The 18,849-nt window shown below is 36.4% G+C and overlaps 1 protein-coding gene and 1 non-coding gene across 2 annotated transcripts in view; both read left to right on the top strand.

Moving 5' to 3' along the window:
• The window catches only part of FBXL17 (F-box and leucine rich repeat protein 17), a 478,538-nt gene that overhangs the window by 305,947 nt on the left and 153,742 nt on the right, over positions 1 to 18,849 (top strand). Inside the window, exon 7 of the mRNA XM_030869915.2 lies at positions 10,089 to 10,165. Coding sequence (XP_030725775.1) covers positions 10,089 to 10,165 — 77 coding nt within the window. The remainder of the gene's footprint in view (positions 1 to 10,088; positions 10,166 to 18,849) is intronic.
• Positions 7,783 to 7,889, top strand: LOC115860317 (U6 spliceosomal RNA). Its single transcript, XR_004042422.1, has one exon. It is a non-coding gene; the product is annotated as a U6 spliceosomal RNA (small nuclear RNA).

Raw genomic sequence — 18,849 nt, 5'->3', positions numbered from 1 at the left:
AGGCTCAGCGGCCATGGCTCGGCCATGGCTCACGGGCCCAGCCGCTTCGCAGCATGTGGGATCTTCCTGGACCGGGTCACGAACCCGCATCCCCTGCATCGGCAGGCGGACTCTCAACCACTGCGCCACCAGGGAAGCCCTGATTTACCTTTTAAAAATAACATAAAACAGGACTGGGGTTGGGAGTGTTGCTTGTTCCTGCTGGCTGTCAGACATGATGTTGCCTGTAAGGTACCCGCTGTCTGAAACAAATTGTGAAATGTGCTGTCTTCTTTCTCCATGCTTACTTACTGTCTTGCTTTTGCAACTTTCTGCAAGGAGAAAATGGGTAATGCTTCCCCCCTATGGTTTCTATCAGTCTTAGCACTGGTTTCATTAGCTTTCCACCACTTTCTCCAAGAACAAAGAGATGTGTTTTCCCTTCATAGGGAATAGACTGAGGACTAATTCAAGCAAAGCAACCTGAATTTTAGTGATCATGGCATTTCAGGGGCTAGGCTGCTAAAATTCCTTTACTATGTGCATTTACAACAATTAGATATTTTTTGATTGAGATAATTTGTTGATTTACAACAATTAGTTATTTGTTGATTGGGAAGAGAAAAGTATTTGTTAAGAATTGTATTTATAAGTGTATTTATATACATGTGGATATCTATACTACATAGCACTTTGAATATAAATTAAATTGCTGATAATCAGTTCTTGTCATTGATGGATAAATTAAAGTGTTAAGAAAGAATCCTCTAGAAGTATATTTTACAGGCAAATGGACTTTATAGTGTCAAGTATCATTGAACTGGCCAGGTGAAGCTAAGTAAGGTTCAATAGCCTTTCTCTGGAATTTTAAAATCTCATTCTATTGCACTTACTTGAATATTATTTAAGAAGGAAATGGGGAGGCCTTTGTTTCTCTATCCTTCAGATAAATAAAAATTAACTGAAATCAGTTGTCATTCTTCCTTTGGGATTAAAAATGTAAACTGCATACTTTTCATAAGAGGATTCTTGGTTAATGTCCCTTATTGTAGTTTGTAGAAATATATGAATTGTTTCTTTCGTTTTTATTTTTAAAGAAGTGTAAATGTTATTTCTTTTTACTAAGTAAGAAAGTTATCTTTCCGTGTAAACATAATGTACCAAAACAACTAAAGGTGACCCGCTGCCTCTCTTACCTGTAAATGTTAAAGCAAAGATTATTTCACCCCTGACATGACATTAATATGTAATGATATGGAAGAAAATAGGAATAAGGTAATGGGAGTCCCGGAGCTTTGGAAGTAGGTTTTATGAATTCAGCAGTGAAGACCCTTAAGCCTCAAAGCGTTCAGAGTTCAATCTAGCTAAGCATCAATAAGGTCAAGTTTATGTAGTGTCCTTGTCTTCTTCAGTGCCATGTGATCTTTCTCCTTTGGTCTTTCTGAATGAATATGTGGATAACTTTATTCCTACTGCCTATACTTTTCCCACTCCCTAACCTAGAACTCCTTCCTCATACTTTCTTTTTCAGAAACTAATAAGAAGCCTTCACCATTTTCTTCTCCCAATTACAGGATTAATTAGTTTTTTATAATTGTACTTAAAATCACCTGTAAAAATTCTTTTATTGGCTTTTGATTGGGCCAGAAATTTGCTAAGCTTAAAAATTAGTGACAGAGTGCAGGCTTCCTGAATATGAATGCTTGAAGCATGTGGGAAACATTTGGAACGGAGAATGTTGACCTGCTTTCTTTGTGTCCTACTACAGCTATCTAATTATAAGCTTTCAAAGATATCAAATTAGGTGCCCTCTTCATTGCATTTTACAAATATAGTTTTTTCATATTGCTAAAACCATTCTCAAACAAAATTTTGAGTGGTACATTGGGATGTTGGGAATCATTGTTAGCTAAAGTGAAACCATTCTTTTGACTTTTATAATTGTCTTTACTGCTGTGTTTTATAGTCTTCTGAGAATTTGGCTTATCCAAAAAGAGATTCTGTGCCTTCCCAAGTGAGAAGGAAACCTTTTGTCAGCATCTTGTCTGAGTTAACTCCTTGGCTACACAGGTCATGGGAGGTCTCCGTTGAACATCAGTCTTTGGCTCTATCACAAAACTGGTATTGAAGCACAGGCCAGCTCCCCCAGTACAGAGGTTAAAGAGGTAATTAGTCACTACAAAGCCGACTTGTGGCGTCTTCGGGTAAGGAAGTACTTAACTCTTTCCTGAATAATGCCTGAAATCTCATCTTCAGTATATTTTTATAGTCCACTAAAATAATTTTCTCTTGTCCATTTTAAATTAAAGGTGAGCTTAAAATATATGATGTCTGTTGAATTGAGACTTTCTCATCAATACTTAAAGCAGTAAGTGTAATGGGGGTGGAGATGGGCAGGGAGATTATCATCAATTGTATGTTTAATATTCCATCTAAATTTCATGTTAGCTGTTTGGAAGCCTAACAAGTCTCTGAAATATTTCTAGCTTTACCATTAAAGTTCTTATTTATTATTGTAGGATGGGGTAGGAGTTGGAACTGCCAGAATTTTGCCTGCTTGTTTTTCAGAAAAGGAATGGCCTCTGATGGATCACAATTCACTGAACTGGACCATAGTTTTATATGTTTTTATATTCCTGTTTTTTTTTTTTTTTTTCAGAGCCTGGGCTTTTGCTTCCAGACGGTAAATTTTTGTTACATGTAGGATAATAAAATCTTCTCTTCCACCCTCTATCTTAAAATATGCCAGAATGCCATAAAGATAGCACCAGTCTTAACTGTATCAACATTGTGCAATGCCTGGATTCCCCCAGAGATATTGGCTATAAATTGATGGAACCCCAAAAACCTTTAAGGATGGAAGAGATTTCTTAACTTTTCCTATTTCAAAATAACTACATTTTTTTTTTCCATTGAAGAATGACTAAACTGCTGAATTAGGAAGTCTTACCTTTAAATTTTCCCCTTCCCTTTCTTTCTAGCATTTCCTTCAGTTCTGAAACATGACTCTTTTCAGTTGATTTTCAGTAGATATAGAGACAGTGATATGCTTTTTCTGCTGCTGGGTATGAACATTAATATCAGCCATAGCAGCAAAAATAAATAGTAGTTGATCTATCAAGGTTATAAGTATTATGGGTATCATTTTATAATAATGTGGCTTTCTGATTAGATCTTTTAACTTTTCTAACACATAATTTACACTTAATAAAACCTTGTTGAAATAAATAAATCAGAAATAGCTTAGAATCTTTTTTTCTGCTTCTTACATACTCGGAGGCACGCTTAGAAAAAGTTAGCTCAAGTAATTATATAATGGTTTAGTGTAGCTGCGGTAAAAGGATGGATCAACGGCTAAAATTAAAAACAAGACTTTTGGATAAATGTATCTGAAATATTAAAGCCAGAACCAAGTTTATCCAAATGTGTTAGTTTGGTTTCCTCTCCCCTGCCCCCTTGCTTTGGAAAAACATTTAACCATTTTGTTTCTTAGTAACTTAAGGAAAATGTGCATTTAAAAAAATACTGCAGGCTTTATTCTATTTGAAAAACATTTTTAAAGTTCTCTAAGAAACATTCAAATTACATTAAACATGTTTTTCTATATAAATAAAGGAACAAAATATTCCCGTAAGAGCTGGTTTGTGATGGTCACTCCTAAATATGTTAGAAGATATTATTTTGCTGTTGTATTACTCCTTTTTCAGTGCTGACTCCTACTTACTCTCCAGTTAGGAAACCTACCTAATGCTAGAGACTGTCAGGGAAAGGTGGTCCAGACAGAATCAGCAGATGACAACATCTGCTCCACCTCTTCCAAAGGTGTAACACCTCTGTTGGCAGAGATGTAAACCCATAGAATTTACGTTTCAATAACATCTCAGGCCACTTATTGTGGTACATCTTATTAAAAACAAACAAACCAACCACTCTTCTCATTGTGTAATCTTTCACTATCTCTGTGTGACAAAATGGGCATCAGTTTTCCACTGTTTAAGTAGCAGCTACCTAAATTAATCTTGGATTCACTAATCAGATTTTGGCTTTCCAGAGAATAACATTTGGTAAGTGAGAACTTAATGAATATCCCAAGAGAATTGTAACTGGTGGAGCTGGTGACATTTTGCATGTCACTCCTAGTCTTTGCCCCTGAGACATATTGTGTTTTGAGTGAACACTTTAGCATTTTAATTGCAAGTCATCCTTTTAAAAAAATCTCTCTTGCAGTGAACATCTCTTTTATGAGATTATCTTTAGATGTTTGCATGAAAAATTGACTTAAGCATACATTTGATACTGTGCTGTTAAAGGGATGGAATAGAAGAACGTTTACAAGAAAGTGTACCATGAAATACAAAGGGTGCTTAACGTATCAATATGATGCCATGTATCACTTTCTCGAAATAGGCTTTCATTTGTCATTATGTACGTTTCTTTAAGTTAAAGATAAAAATAACCACTGAATGCTATGTAATGTTAAGGTGTCGTGTTACTAAAAAAAGTACCTATGAATGGAATGTTTATAAATGAAATTATATTCACATATAACGGGAAAGGTACTGTTAGTAAATTCTTGAATTGATTCATCTTGTAAATGTTTAACTGTAAATTTATCTTTTTTTAACATAGAAATCTGTTATATAGTGCACATTCTGAAAGCAGGGTATACCTATAAATCATGTCCATTCATTTGCTGCACTGGGATTAGACTATACGTCAGTAAAACTCGATTTGGGGCTTTAGAAAAATCAATCAAATATCAATATTCTTTGTGTAAGACGCCAAATTGTGTTTTGGTGACCTCTGCTATCATTTAAATGACCCGTATATGAGTTAGTCAGGATGAGCTTTTGTAGCAGAGAATTGGACCAAATTTGCTCCCTTGTTTCTCTCTTTAGATCTTGTAAATCCTTTTTATTCCTTTTCGTGTGTGTGTGTGTGTGTGTGTGTGTGTGTATGTGTGTGTGTGTGTGTGTGTGTTGCAGGCTCTTCTGCTTTTACCCACTTACAATCTATATAACACAGAGTGGCTTGTTGGTTTGTCTAGTTTCAGGAAACGATGAAAATTAAGTTCTATTTCTAAAACCCCCAAATAGATCACTTTTATGATGTGTTTGTATTTAAGGAGTTTTAACGTTTGATCTACGTGTTTATTCGACTTTAAACGTACTTAGCTCCCCGTTGCACTTATTTGCCAATTACTTCATAGCACTGTTCATACTTTTTGTTTTAAATCTGTAGGGTTGTTTTTGTCTTGTTGCATTTTTTCTTCTGCTTGAAGATATATCTATTATTCAAATATAAAAGTGACTTAGGAAAGAACATCCTAAAGTTTATTTAGAAATTCACCAAGCCACATACTAATGCATCTCTAATGGGGACATTTCTTTTCACACCTCTAAGGTGATTGAGCCTGTCCTTTAAAGTGAGATTTGCAAACCAGTGTCTGGCAGCTCCAATTAGCTTCATTTGGATTTGAAACACATCACAAACAGTAACAAGGTCTCCTAGGACACTCCTCTTTGCAAGCAATGTAGTCATATTTCCTCATTAGTTCTTTTCAATTGTCACTAATGCCATGTTCCAGCTTTTGAGTTGGAGACAAAAAACATAAAAATTTGGTATGTATGTAGAATGGCCATTGTTTTCTATAATTCAAGGCTCTTTTGAATTCCTTTGATAGTTTTGAAGCTTACACAGCTTAATTCATTAACCTTTACCCTTCACATAAATCAGGTTACCAGGAATCTATTGCTAGGGAGACAGATTTTTCCCTCCACTGAAACTAAGTAATGCCTTCTCTTTTTTTAAAAAAAACAAACCCTATATTGATCACAAAAGTACCTTTTTACTGTTTTTCATATTTCATCAAATGTTTTAGGTGCATTTTAGAACGTTATCAAAAGCAAGTGAGCATAAAACCACATTATTATAAAAAATAATTCTGGACGCTTTGGACACTTTGGAGCAGGTTTTCTGGCCCTTTTCACTGTTCTAACGGAGTTTATACATATATGTACTCAACAGCTGTTACTCAGGAATTTACAGTGGTTGCAATTTTTTAATTCTCTTCAGAACCCTGCCAAAACATAAAAGCAAGAAAATAATCTGAGGGGAGGCAATTCAGAATGAACTAAAATATCTTTAAATGAACCTAGGACATTTCATTTGGATAAATTTTTCATATAGGCCCTCATTTTTATAAAGAATGATGATGTGGGACTTCAAAGAAGATAGGGGTTGTTCTGTGGTTTCATGCAGGTGAAAATAGAATGTATGTCTTCTGATTCTTTATTCACTCTTGTTAAAACATGTCTCCTCTTGTTTCTCAGAACTCAGAAAGGTGGTTTAGTAGGCTTGTGTTTGATGTTCATGGGCTACTTTAACAATATTTGATATTCTTCTGCATTTTTCCACTATGCCATATTCCTATATTATGAATTTGTTCTTAATAATCTTACAGATTATTACTTTCCCTAAGGATATTGTTCTTTTCCCAAGTTTCGTAATTCCTTAGGTTGCATGCATGAAATAGAAAATCTTCGAATGCACTGACCCATAGAAAATGTTGGTCATATGGTATTCTGAGGTTTATCCTTAGGGATGGTGGGGACGGGTAGGGGGATAATGGGAAAATTTTGAATTCTGGATTCTGAGTTTAGGAATTCATGGCTTACCCCTAGGGACAAAACTATAATTAATCACTGAGATTAATGCATATTTTCCTATTTGATATCTGTGAATAGGAGAGGGGATGGAGAAGCAAAGGTTTTAAATGTGGTCTTTGGTTCTTTCACTCTCCTCACAGACCATGACTTTGCAAACATTCCTCCCATTTTTGGGTATCATTTTTAATACCCCTTAAAAATTTACATGAATACCTGTAGTCAAGGTGTAAATAATTACTAAGCCTTGTTTGTTGCCTGCATACAGTCTATGCAGTGAACTGGGAAATTCTCTGATGTTAATACACTAAAGGCCACAACTAAAGCCAAGACTCTTGAAACAGAGTAGATTTAGAGTAAATGTGGTCAACAGACTTGTGTTAGGGTACCTCCTGTAAATATATTCTAGAATGGACTCTAAAAGTTTTAGAAGGAAAGGACAGTCACCAGCGTGGTCTCTCATCATGACTTGCTATCACTACAAGCTGCCTGGGAAACTAGGTAGGCCTAGACGAATCACAGGACTTAAGACACTAGCCAGGGACCTGATGTGGGGTTCCATTTTCACCAATTTGCAGTAACAGGATAATATAAACCACTTCCATTTTCAACTCTCAAAAAAACAGCTATTTTACCTATTTATTTGAACCACTCAATTTTGTGTGTTAATATGATATTGAGTTTCAGTCCAGGTTCACAGAACTTGGGACTTCTCAAATATCACATCCATGAAATATGTGATATTTAAATTAAAAAAAAATTTTTGCCAAAAATCTTCCAGGGAATACTTTTTTTTCCTCCATGAATTCCTATTTGCGGAATAGTTTTACGTTGTGCATAACTTCTAGCACACTGGCTGTGATTACAGGGTAATTAAAAGTATTTGGAAAACCTTATGTGACTGAACTTTTTTCTTTTTGCGGTATGCGGGCCCTCCACCGCTGCGGCGCCTCCCGCTGCGGAGCACAGGCTCCAGACGCGCAGGCCCAGCGGCCACGGCCCACAGGTCCAGCCGCTCCGCGGCACGTGGGATCCTCCCGGACCGGGGCACGAACCCGTGTCTCTTGCATTGGTAGGCGGGCTCCCAACCACCGCGCCACCAGGGAAGCCCGTGACTGGACTTTTAAAAACAGAGCAAGTGCTTGCTTCGGCAGCACATACACTAAAATTGGAATGATACAGAGAAGATTAGCATGGTCCCTGCGCAAGGATGACACACAAATTCATGAAGCGTTCCTTATTTTTTAAATAATTAATTAATTAATTAAAAAAACATTTAAACAAAAGAACAAAAATCCTAGGTGATCCTTTGTAAAAGCAAAGTGCTTTTCTCTTATGTTTCTCTTTTTTTTCCTCTAAAAGATATGTACTGTACTGTTTTTTATTTCTTAATCACATGTTTTCTCTTGGCTATTGCCCCTTGAGTAAGCTAAATATATGTGTAATATCTATTCATAACTTTCTCTGTCATGTAGGGAGGAAACCTGATGCTCAAGGCCTTTCATCAGTTTTAGGACAGTTTTTATCCAGTGATTGATTATCTGATTTTATGTGAATACCGGTTTTTGTTGCCTATGAAATAGCATTTGATCTGGCTTGTACACTGAAATCAATTTGTGTTTGCTGTCTGTAGTCTGCTCTGTGTGTCTTTAATGTTCTCGTGTGCTTGTAGCATACCTATTAATATAGAATCAAGTGGCAGGAACACAAATAGAATATTGTATTTGCTTAGAGTTTTTCCATAATCAGATGTAAAATCAGGTGTTTTGAACTATTTGAAAAGACCATGAAAACAAAATAAATGATATGAACATTATTTCTGCACTAACTTATTTCATTTTGTGGTGGTCATACAAAATGTTGGATCTGCTAACTTTTTTGGTAGGTAATGGAGGAGGACAGAGAGCTATGCATATTCGATACAGTAGAAAGTAGACTTTTTATTAACTATTTATAATATAATCATCTAGGACCTTTATTTTATCCTTAGTATGTGAAAATTAGTTTTTAAAGTCATATGTAAAACATGGTGGTTGCCTGTAATGTTTTATTTTCCCTTTTTTTATGGCTTTATTCAAATATTACAGTAAAGCGAAATGACACGGAATTAGGTTTAAAAATTTCCCTTCATAATAACCTGTATCAATCATAATTACATTGTTACTGTTTTAAGTTTTCTGTTGTAACCATGGAAGAGCTTACCCATTTTTATCATATACCTTTTTTTTTTTTAAATAGCCAAAAAAATGTCTATTCAGTTATTCTGAGGAACTTAGAAATGTTTATCATTCCATTAAAACAATATTCTATAAAAATATTTTTAAAAGAAAAATATGTCTTCTCTATAATTAATTTAACCTTCAGTAATAAATTATGTGAAGTAAAATTGTATAAAATTTCCTGACATTTTATGAAGATACTTACAAATAAGCCAGACAGCAAATAAAATATCTGGAAGACAGAGATGGATACTCAGTAATTTTTTGATGGATTACACACATAGGTATCAAATTACTTGATCCTTACTTTCTAGAAAAGGTTAATGACTCTTTTTGCTTTTACCCTTTTACTTAACAGTTATTTATAAAGATTAAAACAGGAGCTGCATTGAAGGATGCATCTGCCAATGTGTCAGTTTGACTGTACAGGTTTTTCTGATAATTCAGGGGACTGAGCCACACTGTTAATCATTGTTTTCAAAGTTCATTCAATTCTGTACTACATGTTCCACTACGGCCATTAGAGCAGAGTACACCATTCAAAAACCTTTTAACTGAAATGAAACCAGAAAAGACTTTAAATCTTACATATCTATATCTATATTATGAATATGGCCTATATGTATGCAACAATTCATTTAAAATGTTAAGAGTAAAACATTTTAAAGTAAAAGATTTTAAAGTTCTTATGTGTACGATTTTTCTTTCATCTTTAATCAGTGTTACAGATTTTGAAAACATTTTTATTTTGAATAAAATTTCACAAAATGTGTACTTCAGTGTTATCAAAGTCCATCATTAATAATTAAACAATGAGCAATATTACCATTCTTTTATAATAACCATCTGTCTATATTCTACACTTTAATTACATTATTTTTTATGTAAATAACATATGTTCATTATATAGCACATGTTTACTAATCCTTTATTACCAAATGTAACACTACTCTTACAGGAATATCTCTCTTTCATCACTTTGGTTTTAAAAGATGTGCTAGTCATAAATGTATTTAATTAAAGTCATTTAGGTATTAGAGCACTTGAGTTTAAAGCAGGGAATATAATACCTTTTCCTGAAACACCTTGAAAGAGGTTTGTTGAAAGGAGAGAGCTGTGGCATTCATCAAACGCTGACCTCTTCCTGTTACCGTCCTGGCCAAACTCTTGCTAATTTAACTTGAAACGCATTAGTGTAACTCACCATTTTTTGTATGTGTTTTAGGTGTGTGGAGGTCATTGCAAAGGAAGGACAAAACCTGAAAGAGCTGTATTTGGTGTCCTGTAAAATCACAGATTATGGTATGTAATGAGCCATTGTCCTAATCATTTTCAAGAATAAAAAGGTACAAGATCTTTGAAAGCTTTTTTAAAAGAAATCAAAAGCTACTAACTCATAGAGACTATGAGTTTTATCTTTACTTGTAGTCTCTGATCACACCCCCCCCCGAATCAAGAAATCATGAAAATGGAACCAGAGTAAAAATGAACATGTATATCAGTTTATCACCACATGTAATCATACACACATATGTGCACATGCACATACACACTCACATAGGATTAAAAAGTATGGCTAAAGTTGCTGTATGATGAAAATAAATACTAGGATAATTACATATTTGATATAATAAATATAAAGTAAATATTACATTGAGTTGATTTGCTTAATGTCATGTAAAATGCATTCTTGTGCCATTCCAAATGCCAACCTTCTTAATGCCTTAAATTCTTTAAAACGCTGGAAACTTCCAATAGGAAGTTCAGATATACAGGAAGTAAAGGGTATACATTTGTTTGTAAGAGTTTAAATTATCTTAATTTTAAATATCCCTTTAAAGTGGAGAAAAGCAAGTTGTTTTTTAAAAATATGAAAAGTATGAAATCATCCTATTGGAGTAATAAAGAAAAGTAAGCTAGCCTTTCCTTTTTCATTCAGCTTTATATATTTTTTCCTATTAATTTGCATATGTAATCTAAATACAGCATTTTAACTAATTATTTGGCTTTATGGGAGACTAAAATGGCTTCCATTTTTCTTTTCTGATTTTTAAATTTGTTCCTTTAAACTGGAGAATATGCTTTCTGCCTTGAAGGGAACTAATAATACATTACGTTTTTTATTGTTAACTCCAACATATGCTAATAACCGACTCCAATCCTAAGATGTCATACTGACCATCTGCCCTGGGTGGGAGAGTTGTATTTTATCAGCTACTAAATTCATCCTTTGGAAAAATTCTGTGGAAGCTGTAACAAAAAATAACATAAAGGATTTGGCTTGAAAACCCTAATTTCTTTTCAAAGTTTATTTTTTGAGAATGGTAAATGTCTTACATGGATTTATCTATAATGTTTCTGGGTTGTTGTCTTTTTCCTAATTACACCATGAGAAAGGAGTGTTTTGATATATTTTCTTTTTACTTGTAGTTTGTTTTCTGGTTTGGCATATTAGATTGCCACTTAGATACAGTAACTCTAAAACCTCCAATATCTCCCTATTGTCTAGGCTTTAGAGTGTTCTCTCTGCCCAACACAGGGCATATCCTCCATACCTGTAGATTTGTTAATTAACTAGTACATTCATACGTTGCAAACTCTTTACTTGGCATTCAAGATCCTTTACCATTAGTCTCCTACCTGCCCCTCCAACCTTACTTTATATTTCTCCCTTTTACCTGTTTGCTGTCAATGTCAGATTGCTAATTGCCAGGAGAGCTATGGATTAAGTTCCTTAGAACTCTTCAAGGCCCTGCAGTGGAAAATGTTGCTAAAGTTACACTCTGTCCCAGTACCAGTTAAGTTAGCCAGTGCAAAGAAGTGTTCCAGAAGATACGGAAAAGAGAAAAAGCTTTGGACTTGGGACAGATCTGGGATCGAGTTCTGTTTTCATTCCTTGTTCTTTGGCCTTAGGGAAGTTCCTTTGCGTCTCTGAGGCTGTTTCCTCATTTGTGAATTGACTTCATGCTCCTGTGTGTACCTGGTACCTAGTCTAATGATTAGCACAATGTATACTGCTGAGAAAAATTGCTTTCCTACAGGAGTGGGACAGAGAAAAGGTTCACACAAAATTCTTCTACCTCCTTTCCTTTCCTTGGAAGGAAGGAAGGTTTATTGCTATTGTTTATTGCTATTGTTTAGTGATATTCTCAGGTTCTGATATTTTGAGATCTCAGGACTTTTTTTCTCCTGATGAGGTGAAAACAGTTAGAACTTTGCCCATGTGGTTTGCATTTATTCCTATCTCTGAATTATTTAGGTCAGCGGTTCTCAACCCTCTCTGCACATTAGGATCACCTGGGGAGTTTCTAAAGCATTCAGATGCCTGAACCTTACACAAGACTAATTAAATCAGAATTTCTAGGAGGTGGTGCCCAGGCAATAAAACCTGTCTAAGTGTTGTCAATGTCAGCCAAAGTTGAGAACCACTGATCTAGTCTAGTTGAGAGGAAGTAGAAGTGAAAATTTTGAGGACTTCCTTACTCCACCCAGACATGAAATCTATCACGGTTTTTTTCATACCTCAGTCCCTCCAGCTTTCAAGCTCTCTGCCCCACCTAGTCTCTCTTCCTTCTTCCGTGAGGTTTTAGGTGTTCTAAGGATTTGTGATGAAAGTCTCTGTGCATCTGTTGGTTCTGTTTTTTCAAAATGTTTGGGCACAGTTGAGGATGAGGGGGAAAGGTCAATAGTTTATGAGATTTTACTATAATTGCTACTTGATTTTAAAATTAAAAGAAGTTACTAAACACTCAGCTCAGTGCATCTTTTTTCCTCTGGTACCATGCCAATAACACGTGAACAATTTTTGTCAAAAAGACAGCAAGAAAGATTCTTCATTGTAACCAGAGAAACGGTATGTTATTGGAGGTCATTGCTCTACTAGGGGAGGCTGTGATCCCTTGCCCTGTGTTAATTATAAATTTTAAGAAGGAAAAGCAGATGCTTTCTTCCTTCTTTAACTGGATAATTAAAGACATATTCTGTGGGACTTTTTGATTTTTGAGGCTACTTAGAAATTGTGAAATTTGATGTACACCTGATACCAGGGGAATTTCATCCTTCAAGAGACTACTCCCTAATTCTGCTTCCTATTTGCTCATATTCTAGCTAGTCTTCTCCTCACCTCCTTTTTCTTTGGTGCTGTGTTCGTACATGCATTCAGTACTGTATCCTGAGATTTTTGAAGTGTTTTTGCAGGATGCATTGATTCAGAAACAGCAGCTCTCCTGGCTTATCATTTGTAATTTTTCTCAAGATTCTCACAGTTGTTGAGTGTAGTATTATAGTACTTAGCAACACCTGCCCAGGCTGTTAGGAAGCTATGTTCATTTTTTTAAAATTAATTTATTTATTTTTGGCTGCATTGGGTCTTTGTTGTGGTGCATGGGCTTCTCATTGCGGTGGCTTCTCTTGTTGTGGAGCACGGGCTCTAGGCGCACAGGCTTCAGTAGTTGTGGCACACAGGCTTAGTTGCTCCGCAGCATGTGGGATCTTCCCGGACCAGGGCTCAAACCCATGTCCCCTGCATTGGCAGGCGAGTTCTTAACCACTGCGTCACCAGGGAAGCCCAGTTATGTTCATTTTAATTGATATATGATACAGTTGTCATGAAGAAAACTATCATTCTAATAGTTTTCTTATTCCCCAGATTGAACATAGATCTTTATGGTAAAGGATAACAATTATAAACAAATCAATAATTCAGGCACAGCTAAATGGAAAATACAGTCTTGGGAAATTGCTCCCTAAAGAGAAATCTAATATTGTCACTCTTCTGTCACTAAACAAATAAATGTTATAGGTAGTATCGTGGGGAAAAAACTCAAACTGAGAGAAGTAGGTTAGAATTCGCCTCTTCTTTTTTTTTTCCTGTACGCGGGCCTCTCACTGCTGTGGCCTCTCCCGCTGCGGAGCACAGGCTCCGGACGCGCAGGCTCAGCGGCCATGGCCCACGGGCCCAGCCGCCCCGCGGCACGCGGGATCCTCCCGGACCGGGGCACGAACCTACGTCTCCTGCATCGGCAGGCGGACTCTCAACCACTGCGCCACCAGGGAAGCCCCGCCTCTTCTTTTCTTTGTGACCTTGAGCAAGTTACTTAACCTCTTAGTTTTGTCATCTGTTAAGCACATGATAATACACACCATAAAAGGTAGTGGAAATGAATATAAAACATCTGTGTTGTGCCTGGTGGCATAGTGGACACTCACTAAGTGGCAGTTTTTATAATTATAGAATCATCTCTTTTTCTGAAGAAGAATTAGCCCTCCTCCTCCAAGTGTGGCTTTCTGTTTATGGGAGTCATTATTTAGAAGTTTGACCTGTATTAGTCTATACATGCCTAGTTGACTTCCACACCTAAGCTATCTAAACCAGATTCTTATTAGCGGGGAATAAAAAGAAATATGCAAAAAAAAAAAAAAAAAAAAAGAAATATGCAGCAAAAAGTATAAAATCTTTAATTTGTCTCCCTATCTTAGGTTTCTTCCCTATCTCTTCTCTATGTTACCTTCATTTTTGTTTGGATAATTTTCTCTTGGCTTCCCGTATGCTTTTGTTTTTTGTTCTTATAATAATTTATCAACTAATAATTTCCAGCCAACCTTTCTGCTCACCTTCAAACACTTTTCTGTTGAAAATTCTCCTCCTTCAGAACAGTGTATCCTTAGAATTAAAGGGAAAACAACTTGTATCATTCAAGCCTACAGAGGTCAGAGCCAGTCTTACTCCAGCTGCAAGGCATAGAACATGTGGTATAGTAAATGGGATGGATGAATAAAGCCCGTATCTCCATTAGCATCTCCGTAGTGAAGGTTACCAGTGTGACCCTGTGTCAGGGAGCAGTTGTAAAAAGGACCCAGGTTCCTTTCTGGGTTGTTATCACATTTCCTTTGACTTTATTTAGCACTCCTCAGGGCCCTTGAAATACACTCTAGAGGATATCTTTTTGCTTCCCATCTCAAGTTGTCAAATAACCTTTTAATTAAAGAGGACTGTAAACACTCAACTACTGACATCGATGTCTGGGGCCTACAAGTCTCTGACAACCCACAGGCTCATCTGGGCCGCTCCACATTCTCCCGTCACTCCTGCAGGCCCTGGGGCTGCTCTCTGAGGACAGTCTTTGACTGCCCCTTACTCTGCTTGCCAATGCGCTTCTGCCTGATCTGGGCCTTTTAAACCTAACCCCAAGGCTTGCCATAAAAGCTTTTGGATTGCTCTGGGCAAAAGGTCTTCCAAGACAAGGAGGTCATTTGTTCCAGTGGTTATCATGTGAGATGTCATTTCAGTTGGTCTGCCACACGACAGACGTGATATATATTCATTCTGTTAACAAATATTGATTTAGTACCTACTATGTGCTGGGCTCTGTGCTAGAGGCAGGACATGTAGTTTCTGCATTCCTGGAGCTTTCACCCTGTTGGGATCCAGAGGACAGGGCTGGCCTGCTTATTAAAAAAAAAGAGAAAAAACGGGTAATGCATCTTCTTCCAGACAAGAAGAATGGCAGGGAGTGCCAGCAGCCATAAATCTTTGCTTTGGTCTAACCCATGCCTCACCCCAGCCTTGTTGGCCTTCTGACGCTATTGAAAGATTAATAAGTTGTACATTCGCTACCTCTTCTTGGAATACCAGACCTCTTTGGCTATTAGTTAATCCAAATTGGGATCTGGGATACATTTTCAAAATAAGCACACTGAAGAAACAAAAAGAGATCCCAAGAAGCATTCTGGGTTATACTAGTATCAGGAGTGTTTCTTTTTTTTTTTTTTTCTTGCCAAACCAACACTGATATATTATTCAAGAAAAAAATCTTATACCAAAAATAATTTTGCTCTTTCTTACACCATCTTATTTTTCATATTATTAGGTATGCATTACATACAGTGATGTTCCATTTAATATTTAATTCTTGGTTCTTTTCCTTTTATGTTTTGTTTCATTTTCAAATTGTATTTCAGACTGCTCCAAGGTTGCTGGGTAAGATTCAACTCCTTTTGTCAGCAGGAATAACTCTAATAGTTGTAAAGTGACAGAGAAGAACTTTAGAAAATACAGTTGCAAGTCAAAAAGAATGTCTTATTGTTTACTGTTGATTATTCACTTTCTCTCCATTCTGTCATTTAAATATAGATAGCTTTTATTGTTTCTAACAAAATAGTACTAAATTGCTAAATCTTCTACTGTTGCAAATTCACCTTGTTTTTATGCCCATCTTAAAAGTTATTTCTCTCCACTTCTAATTCTTTCATTCCTGGAATTCCTCACTATTGTATTTATGTGTCTACTGTTATACTTAGCAAGTGTTATTTTCTCTTTTTTCTTTCTTTTCAGTAATTGTCATGATTTTTAACCAAAAAATTGGTATTTAATTATAACTGTTTTCTAAATGCTTTTTTTTTTTTTCCGCTCAACAGCAAAGAAATTGTTGACTTTCTTCCCTATTTCCTAGGTCATCCTAAGCCTGCAGCTATATAACCCTGAAATAAAAGACTGAACAATAACCATGCTTATCATAATAGACTTTTCATAATAGACTTTCATCTCAAATGTATTGAGAAGCACTTCCTTTTTTTTTTTTTTTGCGGTACACGGGCCTCTCACTGTTGTGGCCTCTCCCGTTGCGGAGCATAGGCTCTGGACGCGCAGGCTCAGCGGCCACGGCTCACGGGCCCAGCTGCTCCGCGGCATGTGGGATCTTCCCGGACCGGGGCACGAACCCGTGTCCTATGCATTGGCAGGTGGACTGTCAACCACTGAGCCACCAGGGAAGCCCGAGAAGCACTTCTTAAGACGTTTGGTTTTTTTTTAATAAATTTATTTATTTTATTTATTTATTTTTGGCTGCATTGGGTGTCCGTTGCTGCGCGTGGGCTTTCCTCTAGTTGCAGGAAGCGGGGACTACTCTTCATTGCGGTGTGCAGACTTCTCATTGCAGTGGCTTCTCATGTTGCGGAGCACGGGCTCTAGGCACGCGGGCTTCAGTAGTTGTGGCTCACGGGCTCTAGAGCACAGGCTCAGTAGTTGTGGTTCACGGGCTTGGTTGTTCCGTGGCATGTGAGATCTTCCCAGACCAGGGCTCGAACCCCTGTCCCCTGCATTGACAGGCGGATTCTTAACCACTGCGCCACCAGGGAAGCCCTTAAGACATTTATTTTAAGAAAAGTCTCCCATAACCAATTCAAAGGCCATCTCTAGCTTCCTATATAATAGGGTTCTTTTTTTTTGATTAAGGAATCTTCTAACTTACATGTAAAAGACGAATGGACCGGTTTCTGTGCTTGCCCCTGAACTTTCTTACACCTCCAAATACATGAATATTGTTGCTGCAAATTATTTAGTTTATTAATTTTTATAGCCAAATACTCAATTTCCATATACAACCGAATCACTAGCTAAAATATTAACTTTCCCACTTTCCTTCTCTCAACTGCTTTTAGCATTTCTAAAATAGAGTGTTTGATTTTAGTATTAATTAGCTGTTTTAGTGTTAATCTTATGAAGGAGTCCTGTTACAGATAAAAGAAATTTATCCCAAATCACATGAAAAGTAATTTTTTGGAGTTCCTATTTTTAACCCCCACTGCTTAGTACCCTTAAGTATGCAGACTAAGCATTTGTTTTCCTTGAAATATGGTGTAATATAAATAGTGTCATTATTGACCATTATCAGTATTGTATCAGCAATGAGTAGATCTAAAGGGGACTACAATAAACACCAAGATAACTGCAATAATACTAAATTTCTAGTATCCCACAAAATAAACAATCTTCTAATGTTTAAAACTTCTTAAAAATAGAAATTTTGAGTGGTAGTGAGTCCTCTATTACAAGAGTTATTCACACCGAGACAATCTCTCGAAAAGAATATGGAAAGATAGAAGCACTAGGTAAGGAATTGACGTACATAATGTTTAAATTTCTTTCTAATCCTGGGATTTATACTGGACCAGTTCCATTTTTGTTTCATTCAGCAAATGTTTACTGTATGTGTACTAGCTGGGTGCTGAGGAGAATACAGAGATGGGTGAGAAGTATATACGCTTACATAGAGAAAGAAGACATAAGCAGTGAAAATGTTTTCCAACATATTAAGCAACATGATGGTGTCAATTTTTTTTTTTAACAAATAGGCCCTACAAGATGTAGGGGCTCAGGAGGACAAGGTCATAAGAGGCTGAAATCTTTGGGGAAGGATTTTTGTTGGAGGAGGCATGGGAGGACAGATATGAGAAGCAAGGGCATTTGAGGTAGTACAGCCTTAGGAAAGACTCAGAGCAAGAGCAGGTGTCTGAATGGATGAGTTTGTATGCATTGGTTAATCTAAAGAAAGAGCAGAAATCATCCAAAGTGATTACGTGCACACACAGGCAAATTTTGAAGAAACCTTATGAAAATATTCTAGTTGAAAATTCAGGGTAAGTTCCAACTTTCATCTAGACTTTTCCTGTCTTATTCACCATTCCCATGGTAACAACTTCACTTAACATATATAAAAGGAAACACTACTTTGGGTTTTAACTACTAATCAAGTACCCAGTTCAATTGACAGAAGTCAAGTGTACATTTTCATAATAATATAATAGAATAGTTACCATTTATTGGATATTTTCTGTGGGGCATTATTCATTTAATCCCCTTAGATATGGACTGTTAGTATTCAAGCCTAGAGATGTGGAAACTGCGGCTAGGAAACCCTCAGGTTCACACTGTCTGTGAATAACCATATGGTATAGATTCAGTGTTAAATATCTCTTGGATAACCACTCATAGGTCAGTGATATACTTAGTAGTATTTATTACTAGAAAGCTTTGTTGGATTTTCCCGGTTGTCAAAGCTTAAACAAAGGAAACTGAATCCCATGATAACCATGTTTGTCCATCTGTGTGTAAAAAAACAATGTCGCAAAGCAGCTACCCCATGAGATCTAATTATATAGTTATAGAACTTAATAGGTTTAATGTGCTTATTCACTATAACTTTGTT

The sequence above is a fragment of the Globicephala melas genome, chromosome 3 (assembly GCF_963455315.2).
Source record: "Globicephala melas chromosome 3, mGloMel1.2, whole genome shotgun sequence".
In the NCBI taxonomy this organism is placed as follows: domain Eukaryota; kingdom Metazoa; phylum Chordata; class Mammalia; order Artiodactyla; family Delphinidae; genus Globicephala; species Globicephala melas.
This window is presented reverse-complemented; position numbering and strand designations above follow the sequence as displayed.